This window comes from Rissa tridactyla, chromosome 3 (genome assembly GCF_028500815.1).
Source record: "Rissa tridactyla isolate bRisTri1 chromosome 3, bRisTri1.patW.cur.20221130, whole genome shotgun sequence".
NCBI classification, from domain to species: Eukaryota; Metazoa; Chordata; class Aves; order Charadriiformes; family Laridae; genus Rissa; species Rissa tridactyla.
The window spans coordinates 70,197,335-70,216,357 of record NC_071468.1 but is presented as its reverse complement, the minus strand read 5'-3'; the positions used below and the strand labels follow the sequence as shown (position 1 = coordinate 70,216,357).

At 36.8% G+C, this 19,023-nt stretch overlaps 1 protein-coding gene across 19 annotated transcripts in view; it reads right to left on the bottom strand.

Annotated features, from left to right (window-relative positions):
• TRDN (triadin) overlaps positions 1-19,023 on the bottom strand; it is a 236,903-nt gene that overhangs the window by 17,414 nt on the left and 200,466 nt on the right. For 10 of the 19 annotated variants that reach the window (XM_054194837.1, XM_054194850.1, XM_054194833.1 and 7 more), the window contains 9 exons: positions 18,198-18,245; positions 12,885-12,929; positions 10,805-10,822; positions 9,046-9,093; positions 8,143-8,163; positions 4,418-4,444; positions 3,312-3,347; positions 3,060-3,104; positions 2,079-2,126 (listed from right to left, as the gene is read on the bottom strand). In XM_054194837.1, the coding sequence (XP_054050812.1) occupies positions 2,079-2,126; positions 3,060-3,104; positions 3,312-3,347; positions 4,418-4,444; positions 8,143-8,163; positions 9,046-9,093; positions 10,805-10,822; positions 12,885-12,929; positions 18,198-18,245 (336 nt within the window). The remainder of the gene's footprint in view (positions 1-2,078; positions 2,127-3,059; positions 3,105-3,311; positions 3,348-4,417; positions 4,445-8,142; positions 8,164-9,045; positions 9,094-10,804; positions 10,823-12,884; positions 12,930-18,197; positions 18,246-19,023) is intronic. The other 9 variants (XM_054194845.1, XM_054194836.1, XM_054194844.1 and 6 more) reach the window with 6 other exon arrangements.

The following is a 19,023-nucleotide window of genomic DNA, read 5'->3' as shown; positions in this document are numbered from 1 at the left end:
TGCTTTTTAATATCAGGGAAAGGCTGAAGAACTGATCAAAATCTAAGAACATGGGAATCTACTCTATTCAGTTTTTCAAAGCTGAAAGATTTACTATTTAAATTTTTAGATTATCTCAGAATGTATAAATCCTTCTATACTTCCATTTATCAGCGAAAAGTATTAGTATTCAATGCACTGGTGACAATGCACTGGCTTCATCTGCAAACAGAATAGGCAAAAGCTATCAAGTTCCAACTCAAGCGTACATCACCTAGGATTTGGTCTCAACTTTTAAATTCTCAATTTGAGCAAATACCAAAGAACAACATTCATAAAGAGAAATCACTTTGATGTTCTTCTGTAAACCTCTCATCCATTGCCTGAAAACTAACTTATTCTTTTTAGTGGACAAAGAATAGTTTGAAACTATTTACATAGTAAGCTCTGTTTGCAAAGCCAGTTATGAAGAACTGTTTGCACAGAGCTGCTTATGATCTGGGAAACATCCACTCATGAATAATTGCACAATTACAATGTAGAATTAAGTTGACGAATCATAACAATTACTGTAAATGAAAGCCACAGTAACACAGTTTTTGAATGATGTAAACTTTGCCAGAGTGTGATGTGCAGGAGAAAGTCCACTGACAAACAAGTTTAGTGCATTCCTGTTTTACACTGAATTTGGAATTTTGCTCTGTAAGGAAATTCTTTTCTCTCCTGGCAAACTATGTGCTTTAACTTACTGGTTACTTATTATGATTATTATGATTAGCACTACTTGATCTATATGAATTCTATATTAATAAACTAATAATAACTTTTTGCTAGCATAGATTCTACCTTCTGCATCTCTCAGTTAACAACAAAATCACTAAAAGGAATTAAAGTCTATAACTAACTCTATAACTTTGTGTTCCTGATTAAAAAAAAAGAGATTAAAAAAAAAAGCTAAGCTATTCTTATATGTAAATGTCGTTGCCCTTATACAACAAGATTGTGTGAGCTCCACGTGCAAATATTTTCATACGAATAAACATGCTAACATGTGGATGCTTGATCTTAGCATTTATTTTGCATTTTTTCTTCCTTGGTGTCAGATTGTTCTGTACTTTTATATTTAGCTACCTTTTTTATTATTCTTCAAATATTGTAAGTTTATACCTATACCTATGGAAAAATACATATTTCTAAATACATAGATTTATATAACTACACATATATTACACATTTTATATCATGTATATAGGACTCTAAAGCATTCTACTTATAGTAAAAAAGGTAAAAAAATCATATACAACAAGACAGTCTGGATGATTAACAGTAAAATTTTTTCCTCAGTAGTTTAAGATAAAAAAATTGCACTGGACAATCCATATTAATATTTAGTTCATGTTTTCTGTGTAAACCAGTTGCACCTCATAAGTGAGATTAAAGTTTTTGATCCTTTTCTGTCACGAATCAGTGCAGTTTCACTTAAGTCATGGGAATTAACTTATACTAGACAAGAATCTGGAATATATTTTTATTTTTACTGTAAGCTATGAAAAACATGGAGCTAACTGATAACACAATGCAGGGACAATTCCTCCTAAGATGCCCCACCTTATTCACCTTTTTTTCAGGGTGGGTTGGGGTGGTGGGCACACTTTTATGGGAGACAATGTTTATTAATGTCAGAGAAAATAAATTGAACACGTTTCTCCTTATGTGGTTTTGTTATGGAACAGATTTTCTATGAGGAGCATAAACAGTGCACTGCCAAATTAATTACAGCCCACTTAGTTTATAAAGTAATTAGCTGAATTTATGTTTAAAAGTTTAGGAAGGTGGTAAAGCAATACCATTTGAGCAAATCATTCTCCACAGGAACAATATTCATGGGTTTGATTTACTTCTTGTTGCCTAGACTTGCCTCACATCTTGTCCCCTAGACTTGAATGAGAGGTGTGAAAAGATTGCAAGTGTGATCTCCTTTACAAAAAAACCCCAACCAAATCCAAACAAACAAAACCCCCAACCAAAACATGAAAAACAAAAAGGAAAATTTTGGAAAGGAAAAGGAAGTTCCTTTACAGTAAAAGGAAATTGTGTACCTGTTGTCAGGTTGTGATGTCGTGGAGCTTCTTTTACCGGTGGGACTCCTAAAGAACAAAATGATAAATTAATCTTCAGTTTCAGGCTAAAATATTTAAATAAATTTCAATAAGCACCATGCTAGTCTCTTGGAATTAACTCACAAATTGGAATCTCTATAAACCAGATTTATTTTAAACGTGACTTTTCTAGTAAACTATTTAAACGTATAAATTTTATGTAGTAAGACCATAGAAGCAAACTCCTTCTAGATACTAGTTTAGGAAACTTTCACCAGCCCAACTAACTGGTATCCTTTGAGGTTGCAGGACTTCAATATAGTGTTTATGTGCAAGTCACTCTCTTTAACCAATGAAGAGAAGACATTTATGTCTTAGACACCTAACTTAATAAATTAGTGTAACATGTTACTATTAATTACATTCAGAGGTATAGCAGAAAACTTTTCCCTGTCTGCATATTACTGTAGGGAAACAATCAAGGCAGTGCTGTGTCCAACAGGTAAATCAGAATATAAGTGACCATGAAGTACCTCTTACGTGTAAAAGGTGCTTCTTGTTATCAATGTAGTTATGTTACAATAGGAAGCTGGCGATCTAAAGCATCACACAGGCTATGGAGATGAGCTTTGCAATACCTCGTTGGGAGTTTAGCAGCAGACTAAATGGGGATTACTAATCCCCTCTTCTGCGGATACAGTGCTGAAGGACCCTGCAGCCAGGCTAATGCTGCCCCAGCCAGGGAGGGTCAGAGGCAGGGCACCGCTGTGGCCAGATTGGATGTGCCTATCTAATCCTTGACACTCACGTGCAAAGGGGCCACCAGATGTTGTATTACTGGGGATTTATGCACAATTTCATCACTCTGGCTTACTTGCACATACACAGAAAGACTAACAAAGCTCCATTTTCCAATCCCATGAAAAAAAATAACGTTTGCATTTTCATTGCTGTTGGCAGAGATTTTCATCCCTTTATTACCTTTGCTTTTTTCATCTTTCAGATGTTTCTTCTCAATTGTTTTTTCTAGCAAGGAAAAAATAACACAGTTCAAGGTTGGCAAATTGAATAGTAAATAGATCATTACCTAGAGTTTTCAAATATAGTCCTTTGAAAATTAACACACATCTTTAAGGGGTTTGTTTCAAATAGCAATATATGCAAAATTGTAATCTCATACTATTTTTATTTTGATCTTCTACATATATAGGCACACACAGAGTAAATTCCTACCTTCTCTTTCTTTAGCTGTCTTTGTTTTTTTCAAGGCTAGAAAAATTTGCAAGGAAACAATATTAAGTGACAGGTAGCAGAAATATGGGGCTCTTGGCGTTAAGTACGTTGCACAAAATGAATTGCCTTAGTAATTTCCCTGGAATAATAACTGTAGTAAATGTGTCTCATGGCATGTATACAATGCATCTAATATTACAACAGTGGCTGGTACCGTTAGTGGCAGTAGCAGGTCTCAGCTGTCTGAAGAGTCATTGGAAATTGCAGAGTAGTTTGGAAACTCCTGCTAAAGGCTTCAGGCACTAGAATTCTGTAATTCCCTAACTACTGTCAGAATTTCTAATTATTGGTTCCCAAAATGCATCAGGGAAGGATCCCTCTGCCTATTGCCTCGTTTTTACACTCTTTCCCAGGAGCAATCTCAATCATATGAAACAAATAAACAAACAAAAAAAACCCCAACCCCAGTATATAGAGCTAAATGGACTTTTAGAACCAACAAACGTGAGCACCCAGAAGTCCTGCAGTAGAAGATTCTGATTTATTTTATTTAGTTTATTTTCTCTAATTGTACATACACGTAGAACATGTGCTTTTTTTTTTCCAGCATCCTTTTCCCCAACCCGCAAACACAGACGTTTGGTCTGTGACTGCATTCAACAAAGCAGATTAAAATTAAGTAAGGTGTATCGCTTCAGACATCTGAGCCCATTTCAGTATTCCCTCTTGACTACAGCAGAAAACTGGCAGGCTGCCTTTGAATTGTTCATTTTCACTTCATATCGCCCAACCAGTTGTGATAACACTTCGTTCAATGCCTTCTGGTGCATGTGTTATCTGATTAACACTGGCTTGTTCAGTGCTGATCACCTGTGCCTAGCTCACCAAAACCTGCTGCAGAAGATGAACAGTGAAAATAACACATATCAGATGATCAGAGCAGTTTTTGGTAGAGAACTGCATAGCTGCAATGCTGTCAGTTCACTGTTGCTGCTTTACATCAGCATTGTTCATTGTTGATGAACAATATGTATTCATCAACACTGATACGCTCATTAATTCTTTCCATAAGACAATAAGACATAACAGACAAACGTAGTATTTACCTGCTGTTGGGATTTCACCTGTTGGCTCTCCCAGAAAATAATCAGAAATGAAGGGGAAGGGGGAAGAAAAAGAATATGAGGTTCAGTACCATGTTTTTTCAAGGCAAGGAACCATTTAAATAGATGTCTTTCATCTGCAACTTTTCTGCAGGGTATTAATTTTTCAAAGAAATGTGCCTTAACAATGGGCGTGTACACAGAATTTCACACTGAAAGCTACGAGTCCCACTCTTTGAAGGGCTGTAATCCAGCATGCAATGGTTCCTGCAAATGCAAACAGCGTGCCAATCAAAGCTTTCTGGCACGAAATATTTAGAGTTATTTTTAAATGTGCATTCAAGGTTATAGCTGACTATGGTATTTTCTAAAAAATGTATACAGTTTAATTGTTACCTTTCTTTTCTTTTCATCCACCATCCCAGCCAAAGACTGACACTGACCTTGAATAGCTGGCATTCACCCCTGCATAACTCTTTCTCCTGCGTTATCAGTTTGCCTTGCCTTTTAAGAGTAAAACCTCTTGAGAGCTGGAAAAATTTGGACTACATCTTTGCACAGCACCTAGCACAAAAGAAGCATATATTCCTGTGCTATTATAATACCCATAATAATTAATGAAAAGTGATCAATGCAATGGGATATGAAAAATTATTACTCTTTTTAAATCAAAGGAATGAATTAAATTGTGATTTGGAATCCAAGAATTTTTCATACATCGCTAGTTCATTGGTCTCAGTTTTATTTTAGAAGCCCATTTGAAGGAAAGAGAATAACCTCAATAGCCAAGAAAAACTTTTATTCTTTGAACCTAGAGCTGGATAAAATAGGAATATGCTCACAAAATATTTCAAGGTCTCATTTGATTGAATTATCTCGTGTTTTCTTCATGCCGAGTTTTGGCTTCAGATGAACATGAGGTTCTACACCTCACACCAAGGTGAAAATATTTCAGTCAATGCTTTTTCAACAGGAAGACTGAGCAATTAAGCATGGTTTTCACTAACACATCCCAGGAAACTTTCATTCAGGTTTTCGTTCATAAGGAGACTCATAAATGTCAGTGCTCAATATCTAGGCACCACAAGCATTCAGCAAAGGCCAGTTTTGTTGCTAGTAAATGTTAGCATGCTTAAGTCCTTTAATATTTACATTTCTGCTTATGCTTATGCTCATAGTTGCTGAAAGCTGATACATTACTGCATCGTGACCCATGGATTAACATCCCTTCTCATTTTCACAAGGAAAAAAAATATTTTTCTGAGGCACCCAATCTAGGAAAGGAGTTCTTCCTCTTGATTGCAAAACAAGGTTTGGTATTACTTCTTGCATGAGTAAAAAAAGCCACTGGTTTTGTTCTTGTTTGAGGTAACCTCTCACAATTTGAGAGTCTTTAGCTAGTATGCAGGAAGTAAATTCTGAATTTCATTACACATTCAAATTTGATATAGGATCAATTGCTGGCAAAGACCTTCCTGCATGCTAAACCAGAAAGTGTGAAAAATAAGGTAGTTTCCTAATTACTTTTATGATTGCATGGTAATTCACTTAGCAGGTGACTCTGAAAATGTATTTATTGTTAATCTGGGGACTTTTCAAACTCAACCTTGTATTCCTGTTTATAACCTGTCATTCATTTAATGATACAATCTCTCTACTGATTTAAACCCCGTTCACTTTTACAGTAAGACTTCACAGGGTATAATGTGTGAATAAATTTGGCCCAGGAAATGTGTATGGATTTATTTTACATTCCTACCAGACCTGAACTCCAAAATCAGTAAGTATTTTGTGTCCATGGCTACATCTCATGCTAAATTACATGATAGCTATGCTCATATTATGGCAAGCATACTGTATACCTAGCTGAGAAATACATGAAGCAAAGCTATACAGAGCTCTAGAAATAACGAAGGCAGTGATCCAACTAAGCGTTCCTCTTTGAGTGGAAAAAAGTAATTTAAAATAGATATCTCTGGTGCTTAAAATCTTGTACTAGATATATTCAAGGATTATTAGCTCAAAATAGGCAGTGTAAACAGAATTACTTTTGTATATGACCATAAATTTACCTGTTAGTGTTTTTGATTTTCTTTTTTTTTTTTTTCCTTTCTTTTTCTGCAGGCCCTGTTAACCTTTATAATGATTTCAAGCAGCAGGACATAAGCTCAAGAATGTGGTACAAATATCCCTCTGCAAAGGTCAAGGGAAAATATCTTGGCTGTTCCTTATATTCACAATATGGCAGGTAATATAGCTCTTGATAAAAAAAAAAAAAGCACTGTAGACAGTGATTTTGAGTTAAAATGATCCTTATTGCAGAAAGCATGAGGAATTAGTCACTTAAATCTCTGATGGTTCTCTAATAGAAGACAGTGCCATCAGTGGGTCTCTCAGATAAATCAGTACAGAAGACATAAAATGTCAGTGAACAGATTCAGTGAACATAAGACTGAACAAATCTGAAAAATGGAATCAAATAGAGGAAATTTTACTTAAAGTACTGGCAAAAATGCAAATAAACCCACCAATAGCTTCACAGGAAGTAATAATTTTGCAATGATGACTTGAAAACTGAACACTGCAATTCAGAATTGCAGGAGATCCTTCAGTGTTGGCACATTTCAGATGCTTCTTGTTCCCCCTTCCCTTTGTAGCTGGGGTTCAGAATACCAATGTGTCTTCTGACAGTCGTTTAAGAGTGAGTATTCATCTTGTCTAACTTTAAGCACCTAACATAAGAGACTAATTTAGGAAGCTTAATGGCATCAGCTTGCCTTTCTTTGTTGTCAGCTTCTGACCTGGAGAAGGAAGAGGGCTGTGTCTTATGGAGCTTAGCCTTGGTTTTGGGTACTCTTTATAGATACTTTGCATCAGAATAACACCTGGTCTGGTCTTGATGTGCCAGACACAGTATGAAAAAAGAAAACGAACCTGTTCTAGAGAGGCTACAAATAATTGTGAAGGTCCATACTTCAATATTTTCACAACTCAAGGCATACAGTGTAAACACTGACCTTCTGGTTGTTGTTTGATCATGATTTGCAGTATGTGACGTGCAATGACTTGCCACAATAAGCATAAATCCCAGTCTTTATCTATTCGGTAGTCTTACTGACCTTAACAAGGACATTACTCAATTACTTCAGTGGAAGTCTTTGTTATGCAAGAGATTCCCCTTGAATCCTCCTGAAAGCTGAGCTAAATTGGGAATATTCCTTGGTCTTCTTTAATTTAATTTAGTTTTTATTAAAGTAGAAAAGAAAAGTGTATTGAAAAAAGGCCAAGAACATGCTCAGTGAATTCATGAAATAAGTCATTTCCAAATGGTAAAAGAAGTAACGAAAAGGTTGTCTAATTCAGTTATGCTACATGCCATTTTGTTATTTTTAATGAACAATATATTTGCATAAAGATAAATTATGTGTCTACACTTATTTAAAATCACCAGAACATCAATTATGTTACTAGCATTATTTACTTTACTTTTATAAAAAGTAAAAATTGCAAACAGAGTTTCAGTGTTACAGCTTCACAATATTAAATTATAAATGTACTTAGTTTTGGTGTGTTCAGCTGTTACTAAGCAGACTGAGTACAAGAATATCTGTAGTATAAGCAGGAAAATAGCATCATCTAATATGACATAATTGCAAAAATGGAAATTGAGACAACATGCATCTGAAAAGAAGGTTTATATCCCGTAGGAAACAAGACATGACACATACTTGCAGTGCTTTTCAGTTTGACTGGAAAGTAAAAAGAGGAAAGAAAAAGGGTGAGAACAGTCAGGTGCAGCATAATAGTGTTTTGGTGGAGAATGACCTTACTTCTTCTATGTATTTACTGCATATCAAAACATAATTTTTAGTAATCTCACAGTAATTAACAGCAATCTAATGATGGATAATAATAGTAGGAATGTTCTCATCTACACATGATAGTTGCTGTGCTAGAGTTAAGAATGAATAATACTAACAATAAGAATTTTAATTCTTTGCTTATTTCTTTGCACTGAGAAGCATGGAGAAGACATTTTTTAAACCCATGTTGATGGCTTCGCAGTGCAACTGAACGGTGCTGCTTCCTATACCAGCAGGAATTTTGGTCCATCTTGTACAAGTGAGGCTGCATAGGAGTTATGATATGCAGAGATATTTATCACAGATGATGGATAGTGCCAGGTCACGATTTGAATAGAATATCATATAATACCTGCTATGGAGGAAAATTAAACTGTTGCTGGTCCTGAGAAGCTGGCTCATACAGGAAGGCTGTGAAGTCCAAGTAAATGGCAGATACCCACAAATAATTAGCAAAATGAAGCTATTCAAAGCAAGCACTTTCAGAAAATGGTTTGAAGTCTTTGCTGGCATAGCTTCTTTGACATCGGTGGAATTACAGAAGCAGAAATTTGACCTTTGATATGTATTTTTCCAGAAAACAACAACAGGCATTGTAAATACATACTGTGCTACCTTAGCTATGGTATGACAGGTCAAGGGCATTCTATACAGGAAAATAGATGAAAGGGCCATGATTTTTACGTTTGTCATATGCAATTGTATTTTGAGATTTCTTGAAATAACAGTTGTAAAAGTAATGAATGCATAAAGTGCAGGAGTGCCTACCCGGTTTTGTAGGTGGAACATCTTTTTCATGTCTGACTGCTTCATGCTCTGGATAAAAGAAACAGCATAATAAAATTGCCATAATGTTTCTAAGTTACGTTTTGTATGTCTTTTTTTTTTTAAATTTAATTTAACTAAGAAGGATTGCATGTATATTTTTCAGGAATAAACACTCATTTTCTGTCGCTTCATGCTGTTATTTTGGAAAAAAGCCAAATGCATAGTTACTGACAGATTATCCACTGCAGGATCTGCCACAAAATAGCGAAGTTCAGTAATACTGCACATGGCTCCACACATACAGCTACTGTTAATGTTACTGAGAGTTATGCATGTATCTTGAGGAAGAAGCCAGTTAATAGGGGCTCCCCTCAATTTCTAAAATGTAATTTCTATCTGCTTTCCATTTGTGTTATTAGAAAGGAGAGAACAGAGCAAACTCAGCAACCATCAGTTGACTTCTATGTTGTTGAGTCAGACGTACTTGAGCTGAATTCCCAAAGCCTCAAACACATCCTATTCCATATGACTATGTTATATCTAGCTGTGGAAAATTAGAGAACTAGCACTTATTGGTAAGCAATGCAACTCTTTTTTTTTCCCCTTACTGCTGTCCTTTCAGAATTAACAGAAAAAAAAAAGAGAATTTATGTTAGGTTGCTGAAAATAGAAAGATGAAGAAACTTTGTTTTAAAATCAGGTCTTACACTACATAATTTATAAAAAAAGTTGTACCTGCTTAAAAGGAATTGAAAAAAAATCCACAAAATCTTATAGCATAGTAGCAGCTATGCCAAATTCATGTAAGTAGGGGCCACGATACATTCTAGAGTGGACGAATCAATAGACAGCTATGGTGGCCTTGTTTCCAAGTGATGTTTCCCACAGCTAAAAAACTGTACATCAGGTTCTCTTTGAGCAAGAAGAAAGACATAAAACTGGGCTATAAAGTGGAAAATGTTCAAAATGTGAGTAGCCCCTGAAAAAAGGGCATTATGCCTCAGCCCTTCTGCTACTTAGATGAATAATTGAACTCCAAGGAGCTGTGATTTCAAGTAAAGATATATGCTGGGAAACGCTGAGATGAAGACATAATAGGGAATTTCAAATGGGAAACAATTTTATGAGGTGTGAATTAAAAGTTACATCAGTAAAGAGTGATATTTTTCCCACATCTGGGCTTTTTTTGGAGCGTGACAGTATTTGGGAACTAAATGGAATATATATATTTTTTCTACTTTTGCAGTTTACCTTGCATGCTGAAGGCATGAAGATATAGAAAGCTGACAAACAGGCTGAGTGATTTGTTAAGGTATGGATGGTCTCCGGTTCTTTTTAACTGAGAACACTTCTAGATGCAGTTATACTAAAATAATAAATTATTATGAAGAAAAAGTGATGATGTCTTTCTTTTTTCTCTTTAATTCATCAGGAGTGTTAATTCCACCTGACTAATTGTTAATGGTGATTTTTAAAAAGCTTCTGTAGTAATTTTTTTTGTTGAGACTTGTGATATGGGAAGCACAGAATAAGTTGACTCCTGTACTGATGAAATTGGTTATGGCAAATGGACTTTTAAATAGCAGTGACAAGACAATATGTTAAATGAAAGTAATGGAAGACATAGTGATAAAGACACTATAGCTTTACACAAAACTAGAAATTGTTAAGGGACAGTTTCCATAGGTTAAAGTCAAAAAAGCCACACATATCCAGCTATATTACAGGAATTTTTCTGATCAAGGTAGGTACCACGTACTTGCTGGCTTTGCCTGGACTACAGAAGACAAAAGAAGGTAAATTGTGATATTTAAATATAAAGAGAAAAGAGATTCTGCTTTTTTTTCTTTTCAATATTCAAATATTTTTATGGCAGTCAGTTCTGACTTGTTCTTAGTTTCCTCTGCTCATGTAAAGATGCACAGCATTCAGGCCCGTAAAATGCAGGTAAGCTCTAACATGTTTAGACCTTTGCAAGTCCCACTATCAGCTCCTGTTGAAACAGTACAGTATCCTGACATTTAACACTGTAATACATTTATGTGTTCCAGGACCATTTATCCCTGTGTAACAGTGTAAATCAGAAGGAGCTCCAGACCAGTTGACAGACAATTGGAAATTTTGGATGGGATTCAACTGATTTGCAACATCAAGAAAACATTTGTCTATACTTTTAGTCATGACAGTGATAGCCATCTCCAAAGGATAATTCATATCATTACAAAATGTTTCTTAAAGAAAGATGGGATGACTTACCCACTCTTTGAAGTTGCCTGTTTCAAGCTCAACAAGTATTGATCTGAAAACTTACAAGTTATTTTTGTACTGTTTTATGTTAAGATAGCCAATCTGAAATACTGCATTTGCAGTTTGGTTGCATCAAACAGGAAAAAGATTTGGCACCTGACTCAAATCTTAGGAAAAGTAGTCAAGTTGATATTTCTAGCAGTTTTGTTTCCAACCGGTGCTAAACCACAGCTTGAGCCTTCTGATTTTTCTCACAAACTAAGAGTGGAGCTTCACTGACCCTAAAAAATTTTGTGAATTTAGGTGTGAAAATATTGTAAATTCAAAGATGTAATTTCTTCCTGCTTTAAATTGTTTGTCTGTCAGTAATTGCTATCTCATTGAAAGTTCAGGTTAGCAATATATTTAAGTACTTTGCAATAATTTCTCCAATTCTATTAACAGAATCATGATTCATATGGTTTTGAACAAGCTACAGCAGTTTATGATCAGATAAGAACTATCAAAACAATATTTTTATTGGATAAATAGAGTGCTGTAAAACATCACTTCATAGTAAAATGACAGATTATCATGAGAGTTCTGACAGAAAGCAATATAAACTCACAAATTATATGAATGTTCACAATTAGAGACAGAATCATACTATTCTATACAACATCTATTCTGCTACTGAAGAGAAGAAAAACATACAAAATAAGAATAGAAATGAGATATTAAACAGCACCATTCAGCTTAAAAGAAAACAGTATTTCATGTTATGGAAAATATTCATCATGATCATCATCACCATCATCATCATATCAAATGAAAATCCATTGTTGGCATCATTGTCTAAGATTTGGCTGTCTTTCATTTTATGTTTAGATCAAGGCTACCCCCAATAGAAATCAAGAGGTTGATATCTAGAAAAAGCCTTCAAAACAGCTTTGTGTAGACTGTCAGTGATAATGAAAATGTTCTCATTCCTTGGGTCACCCTTCAGGGTCATAGCAGTCAATATACTTGAATCTTTTCTGTGAGTATTATTGTTACAAAACCTACAAGGTATAAATCATAGAAAAGACCCAAAAACTTAGAGGTTAGTTCCAAAAACATTTTCCCTATGAGAAAGCCAGTTTAAGACCCATCCAAGTGCCTAATCCAACTGGCAATTCACCCTCCTGCATCACTCTCTACTTGGGGACTGTTCTCTATGCTGTAAATTCAGTTGCTTGAAAGATATGAATTAAAAAAAACCAAAACACCAAAACCAACAACCAAACAGCAATGCCTTACAAGGATATTTGGGATCATTTCAGAGATCTGATTTACAGCTCCACCCCATTTCATTAGCCCAGCTCTGTCAGAGAGGCTGGAACAAGGAGCCCAAGAGCTGAAATGTCTTGACCTGGCTTTCTCATTGGAAAAGCTGTTCTTAGAATGATACCTGCAGTTGCCACTCTGTTCTAAGAGAACTTTATCAGTCTTATTTTTCCAAATACTGTAACAAAATGATTGCAATGCAAATGTACCACATTAGAAGAGTCATGAATAGTGTTTAACCCCCCCCACTACCCCCCAAAATTCTGGAGAGAATGACTTGTTCCTACCTGACTTCTCAGTGGGAGTTGTCTTTTGTTGTTTAATTTTCTCCTCTGTATTGTGAAAGCAGCATTAAAATTAGAAATTCACACTGTCTTAGCAATGGCACATATAACTGGAAAAATATCTTTGTATGTGATGTTATACATATGGTTCACAATGACAAAATTAATGCATGTCTTTAGCATCACTATCCCATTGTGGCACTGTAAAACAGCACGTATGCATTATGAGTTCTGACTGCATGGTGAGATCATACTTCACGGAAAAAATAAATTACCGGGTCTAATGTCTCAGCCACCAGAAAACAGCCACATACCTGGTAGTGTCTTTCGGGAAGGCACTCTACTGTTAATGTACAGAAAACTGTATTCTAATAACACAACTGTTATAACTTTGTGGGCATCACCTTGCCCAGTGTCTAAGTTCAACAGTTTGGTATTATACAATGCTGAGAACTCCTGCTCAGATATTGCCTGACCACAGTTATGTACAGACGTATCCATGTGTGTCTACACTCTGAAGATAAGAAAGTTAGGAGACCCCCAAGCACATGCTAACTTGCAGAGCCATATCCACATAGGACAGTGTCAGTCTGACCGTCAGTTCCTACCACCTGCTGCTGGCCAAGCTTACCTAGACCCAGCTGGATATCTGTCACAAAACCTTAGAGCAGCCCTCAGCTTCTGCTAATCTCATGAGAAAAGCTGCCCAAGTTCACGTGCTCTTGAGCTGCCTGTGGCTTTGCTCTGCACAGTTCTCAGATGAGGTGGACCCATATTGACATCAGCCACCAGACCTGAGCTGCCTCTCCTCCAAGCAGGCTGGGGGATGAAGCTTCAGACAGAGGTGCAGGAGGACTACACTTTCTGATCAGGTGGCGTTTGTCTTTTAACTCCCCAATTGCCCAGTCAGGTGGGAATTGGGATATTTATTTTTGGATCTCTACACAGCCTAGTTTGGTTGACTTGAAATTTCCCCTTCTTGATCCTGTCATAGGTCTGCTCCCATTTTCTCTCTTTTCCCGTACCTGAATTCAAAACCCTCTCCTAACCCCTGCCTTTCAACATTCACATACATCACGACTTTTCTTTTTAAATATGTTTAAGACACATTCAGAATGTATTTCCCTTTCCTCTCCCTGATGGAAGCAGTTTACAGTCACATGCCTCTGGCCCCTTCCTTTTCCCCAAGACCTCTGTGAGGCATCAGATGCAAGCTGACAACGGCTGGGTGGAGGTCAGGTCGTGCAGGGATGTCTTGTCTCCTGAAGCCATTCAACTCATCTGAGTACTAGCTGGCTAGAAACCCCTCGGGGTAGTCTGTCTGTGCATGCACAAAGCTGCTTGTCTCCTGAACACGAGCAATGTTTCCAGCCTGGCAGTCAAGCTTGTTCTTAAACAAGATGATGGAGGGAGGTACTAGGAAGGCGCTGAGTGGCTGGAACCACCTGTGAATTATCTGATCCCTGGTTTATCCATCACTGTACCTATGTACCCTCAAACACAACCTCAAGAACTGCTGCTTTTGCGGGGGGGGCGGGCGGGGGCTATTCCTCTGGAACCCAAATGTCCAAGTTCGGATACTAAATCCTAAATCTGCACTCCGACTAAATATAAGGATAGCACAGTATTTAGAAGGGCAGACTGCTGAGTGGTCTCAACACACGATATTTCCTTCGAATTTGGCATGTAACTTCCAGAGGATTTTTTTTCTGAGGGCAGAGAGCAGGTTTATCTTCTTCTCTGCGCTTATTTCTTTTTAACTTAGCTCTCTGAGATTCCCAGAGGTATACACTTGCGAGAGAGGCCTAAAAAGACATTTATCATATGTCAATAAATGGAGAGAAAGCCTCATTACTGTACAGTCCGTGTTTCTTGTCGATAACCCAGCAATATCCAGCAAAGCTATTGTGCAAGTATCGACATGAAACATACAGCGATTGTGGCTTGGGTTTTGTTTGTTTGCTTTGTTTGGGTTTTTTGGGTTTGTTTCTGGAAGGAAATCAGTACTGATGGGGGAAAACACAGGGAGGGATAAAGCTCCATGGTTACTGATCTTTCCTATTCTTTGGAAAGAAAACATAACCCTGCATTGCTATGCTTTTCAGTTGTTGTCTGGTAGGTGGCGATTTAATTTCTCTTCACTTGTATTAAGTTTAGGGCTTTTTTTGCCCTTACTCAGCTATTGTTATTGTCAGCTTCTTATGAAAGCTGTGAATTAAAAACTCTCGTCTCCGTTTCATTGCTCTCTGTGAAGCTAGAAATGTTTTTATAGCACAACCAGCAGCTTGAAGATGCAAGTTGTTGAGATAAAGTATCCTCTTTCTGCTCTTAGATAAGCTTTAGTATATAACGATGAATTTCACTAATTTAATTGGGGTGTTAAGTTTTCCATGTACCAATACACAAATAGCACCAGCATGCTGAATTCAAACATAGGCCTTGTAATATCCACTAGATTAATGACAAGTAAAGCTCAAATTTCTTTGGCTATTATCCCCACTCTTTTGAACACTAAATAAGATATTTTTGCTTTTTCTAATTCTGGTGAGAATTTACAGCAGTTTTTGCTCTGTAACTCTAGGAGTCAATCAGATAAGTCTGTGAGTGGATGGCACGTCTGATCCACTAAAAAGTAAGGGAGGGATTTTCCTTTCAAAATGAATTCATTCCTGAAAGCAGAATGTCTTGAACAGGCCAGTGGACTTGCATTTATCTGGGAAGAAATACGGTCATTCTTTGGTATTCATTCACCTACCTATTCCACGACCTAACCACACAGTAACTATTTATCTGCTGATTCTACTGGAGAACACCCTCACCCGTTTCCTGGCAGATCTCCAGGAGGTGGCTCTATGGTTTTTTTCTCTGAGTTTCTAACCATTGGTCATGACCAGAAGGAAAACTGAAGGAGCAGATTATCAAAACTTAAGGACAGCACTCTCCACGAGGGAACACACTTCAAGACATCAGGAAGTTTCACAAAACCATTTCTGGTGAGGGTAATACATTGTATTTTGTCAAGAACCAAAGAAATATTTCCAATTTCTCATGTACTTTTTGTTTATTGTACCAATAGGAGCCTGACCAAAAAAAAAAAAAAAAAAAAAGAAAAGAAAAAAAAATTGATGACCTCATAAAGCTGGAAAAAATCCAAAATATTTTTTTTGTGAATATTTCTGAAAAATCAGATTTTTCTTCAGCTTTTGAATAAGCTGAAAGTTTAAAGTTCTGAAATCTTTCATCGGAGAGAATTTCTTTCCTCTGCAGAACTCTAGTTTTGCAGTACTACAAGCATAAATATTCATTTTTTTCCCCTGACGTATCTAATTTAAATGGAAAAATATAAAGCTGTAAATATTTCTCTGTGTATTTCAGGCAGTTTCAGAAGAATTACATCAGGAATGAATCTCTTGCTTTTCTTGCTCTCACACACATACACAAAACACTCTTTAATTTAAACATTCCCCTACAGGATCAATATATTTTCTGAAATTCTCTAGTTTCTCAGTCATGTGATACTTCTAAGTCTGATGGCAGGAAGCATAGGAATAATAGTTTGAAGCTGCTCGGAATCAAGGTGAAAAAGGAGGGCACCGCTTTGTACAGAATGAGGCTTTTATAATTCAGTCTGCTAACTCAAGAGCACTCACTGGCACACAGCAGGCAGAAGCACTACTACCACCAGTGCTTGCAGATTAATACTTCCAGTCATCAACTGAAACTCAAAACAGCCAATGCTCTCCAAAGCAACCATTAATCTCCTGAGAAGAGATCTTTTATACTAAAGGAAATTTAGTTAGGGGTTGGTTTGGTTTTTTTCTTTTCTTTTTTCTTCCTTCAAGCATTTAGATGCCGAGAGCTTTAGTCTGGAATATGCTACACTATACAGGAATAAGATCCTAATCTTTCCAATGTACTGGTTTGTGACGTGACGCTCTGATCTTTGCAAATGCCTCACAAGGGAAATTTATTTTTATGCTGCTATCTGGATGAGATCAGCAGGACTGATTTCATTTTGCAGAAGAGATGAGTGGTCGTTTGGCCACTGTTTGGCCACCACCGAACCCTCTCAGGACACACAGAGCTGGATGAGGTGCCTTCCTCACTAGGATGCTCCTGCCTTGGCTGAGCCCATCTGCACCTACCAGCTGCCTGAAGCTCTCTGCTAGCTACTAAGACACAAAAAGTAGTCAACGAGGCAAAAAGAAAAGCTAGGCCTCTGTCTTCAAAGGCTGCAGTGAGAAACATTGCTTTTTTCCCCTGCTGACTTAACCCCAGTACTACAACTTCACTAAATCACTCTTCTCTAAATTTTCTCTAAATCTCTATATTTACTCTAATCTCTAAACTTCACTAAATCACTCTCACTAAACTTCACTCAAGGCTTGTAGGAAAACTCAAAATGTCTACGAAAATACTTAACTTACAAATAAAATATTGTATTATAAAAACAAGTGAGAAAAATAGTCAATGCAAAGGAAAAATTGTTTTCTTTCGAAAAAAAAGCAGGAAAAGAAACAATAAAAAAATGGCTGCCTGCTTATCATTGAACACATAAGGTTTTAAGTGGTTTATCTAATCACTTATTCATGAGGACTTCATCTTTATGTGAAGTTTAAACAGCAGCGCTGCCAGCAAAAGTCGATGGGACACTGATACTTGCTCTTCAGTGCCCACTGAATCTGATAAGACATCTCAGGAGCGATGCAAGCAGAGCACCAATGGCTGAGTTTTCTATGAGGATATCTTTACTCTTGTTTCTTCACACCAAACCCAACTGTGGATCCCTGAGCGTCCTCCTCCTCAAAAAGCCTTGTGATGAGGCACAAAGCCCTGGTCTGAAAGGGGGGGGACCCCTGTCCTGCTCATTGCAGTCAGTTGTCGCTGGTTATTACTTACAGTTTATCTGAGTGCATAGTCAGCCCAAGATTATTTTTTTCAATTGTTCAGCTTTTGTTCTTCTGAGATTCAGTAACTGGAGGCTGCGTCTGTGCGGGCTGTCATGTACCCAGTGAGATTGTAGCTCCTCCTTTTTGGGGACCAGACTCACTTAATGTAACAACCGGTTTAGAGAAAAGGCTGAAATGGTGTAACTCCCAATAATCCTCTTTGATGTACTGAAAGGCAGTAGAGAACTCCTTCCCCAAACTCTGGAAAATGGGTTTTGCTAACACTTTATAAGCTGTACTGCACTAAGGAGAGTCACAGGAACTATGAAAGAATGCCTAGCTCAAGAAAGTCTCCCAGTTTTGCAAAACACACAAATTCTTATTAAATGGAGCCTGGAGTTACTGGAAATTAAATTACCAAACCTACCTGTCTTAGTCTGAGAGATAGCTTTTTCATGTTTAACGCGTGCATGCTCTGAAAATAAGAACGCCTACGTTAGAGGGCTTTTTAATTTTTAGAAGATTTTAGAAATAAAAGATTCTCTTTATCATTTTAAAAGATGCATTACATATTCACACTAGACTTGAGAAGAATTTTTTTATAAATATCTTTCTTCAGAAAAGGCGTTATTCTTTTTCCTAAAATATAAAAATAATACCAAAGAAAAATAAATGTTTACTTTTTAATGTGGTTTAAGTAATCACAAAATTCCATTCTGTGTTTGTTAGAAATATCATAGAATTTCTAAAATTGTGAAATGCTTCCATGACTAATTTTGATTGCTATCACCTATCTTCTATATGGAAAATTTCTCCTTGATGTTTAATACAGAAATCATGGAAGTATTTTATTACAACAGTAAGTAGGGTTGTCTCATATAGAATGCCAAATAAAAGTTCATTATAGTGCATAAAAAAACCTCAGCTTTCCACATTTCTCTGTTAACCTGGATCCCATAGATATAATGTAAAGCAGTAATTCTCCAGGCTGAGAGAGTTGGGGTTGTTGAGCTTGAAGAAGAGAAGGCTCCAGGGTGACCTTCTAGCAGCCTTCCAGTATCTGAAGGGGGCCTACAGGAAAGATGGGGAGGGACTCTTTATCAGGGAGTGGAGTGATAGGATGAGGGGTAATGGCTTCAAACTGGAAGAGGGTAGATTTAGATTAGATATTAGGAAGAAATTCCTTACTCTGAGGGTGGTGAGACACTGGAACAGGTTGCCCAGAGAGGTGGTGGCTGGCCCATCCCTGGAAG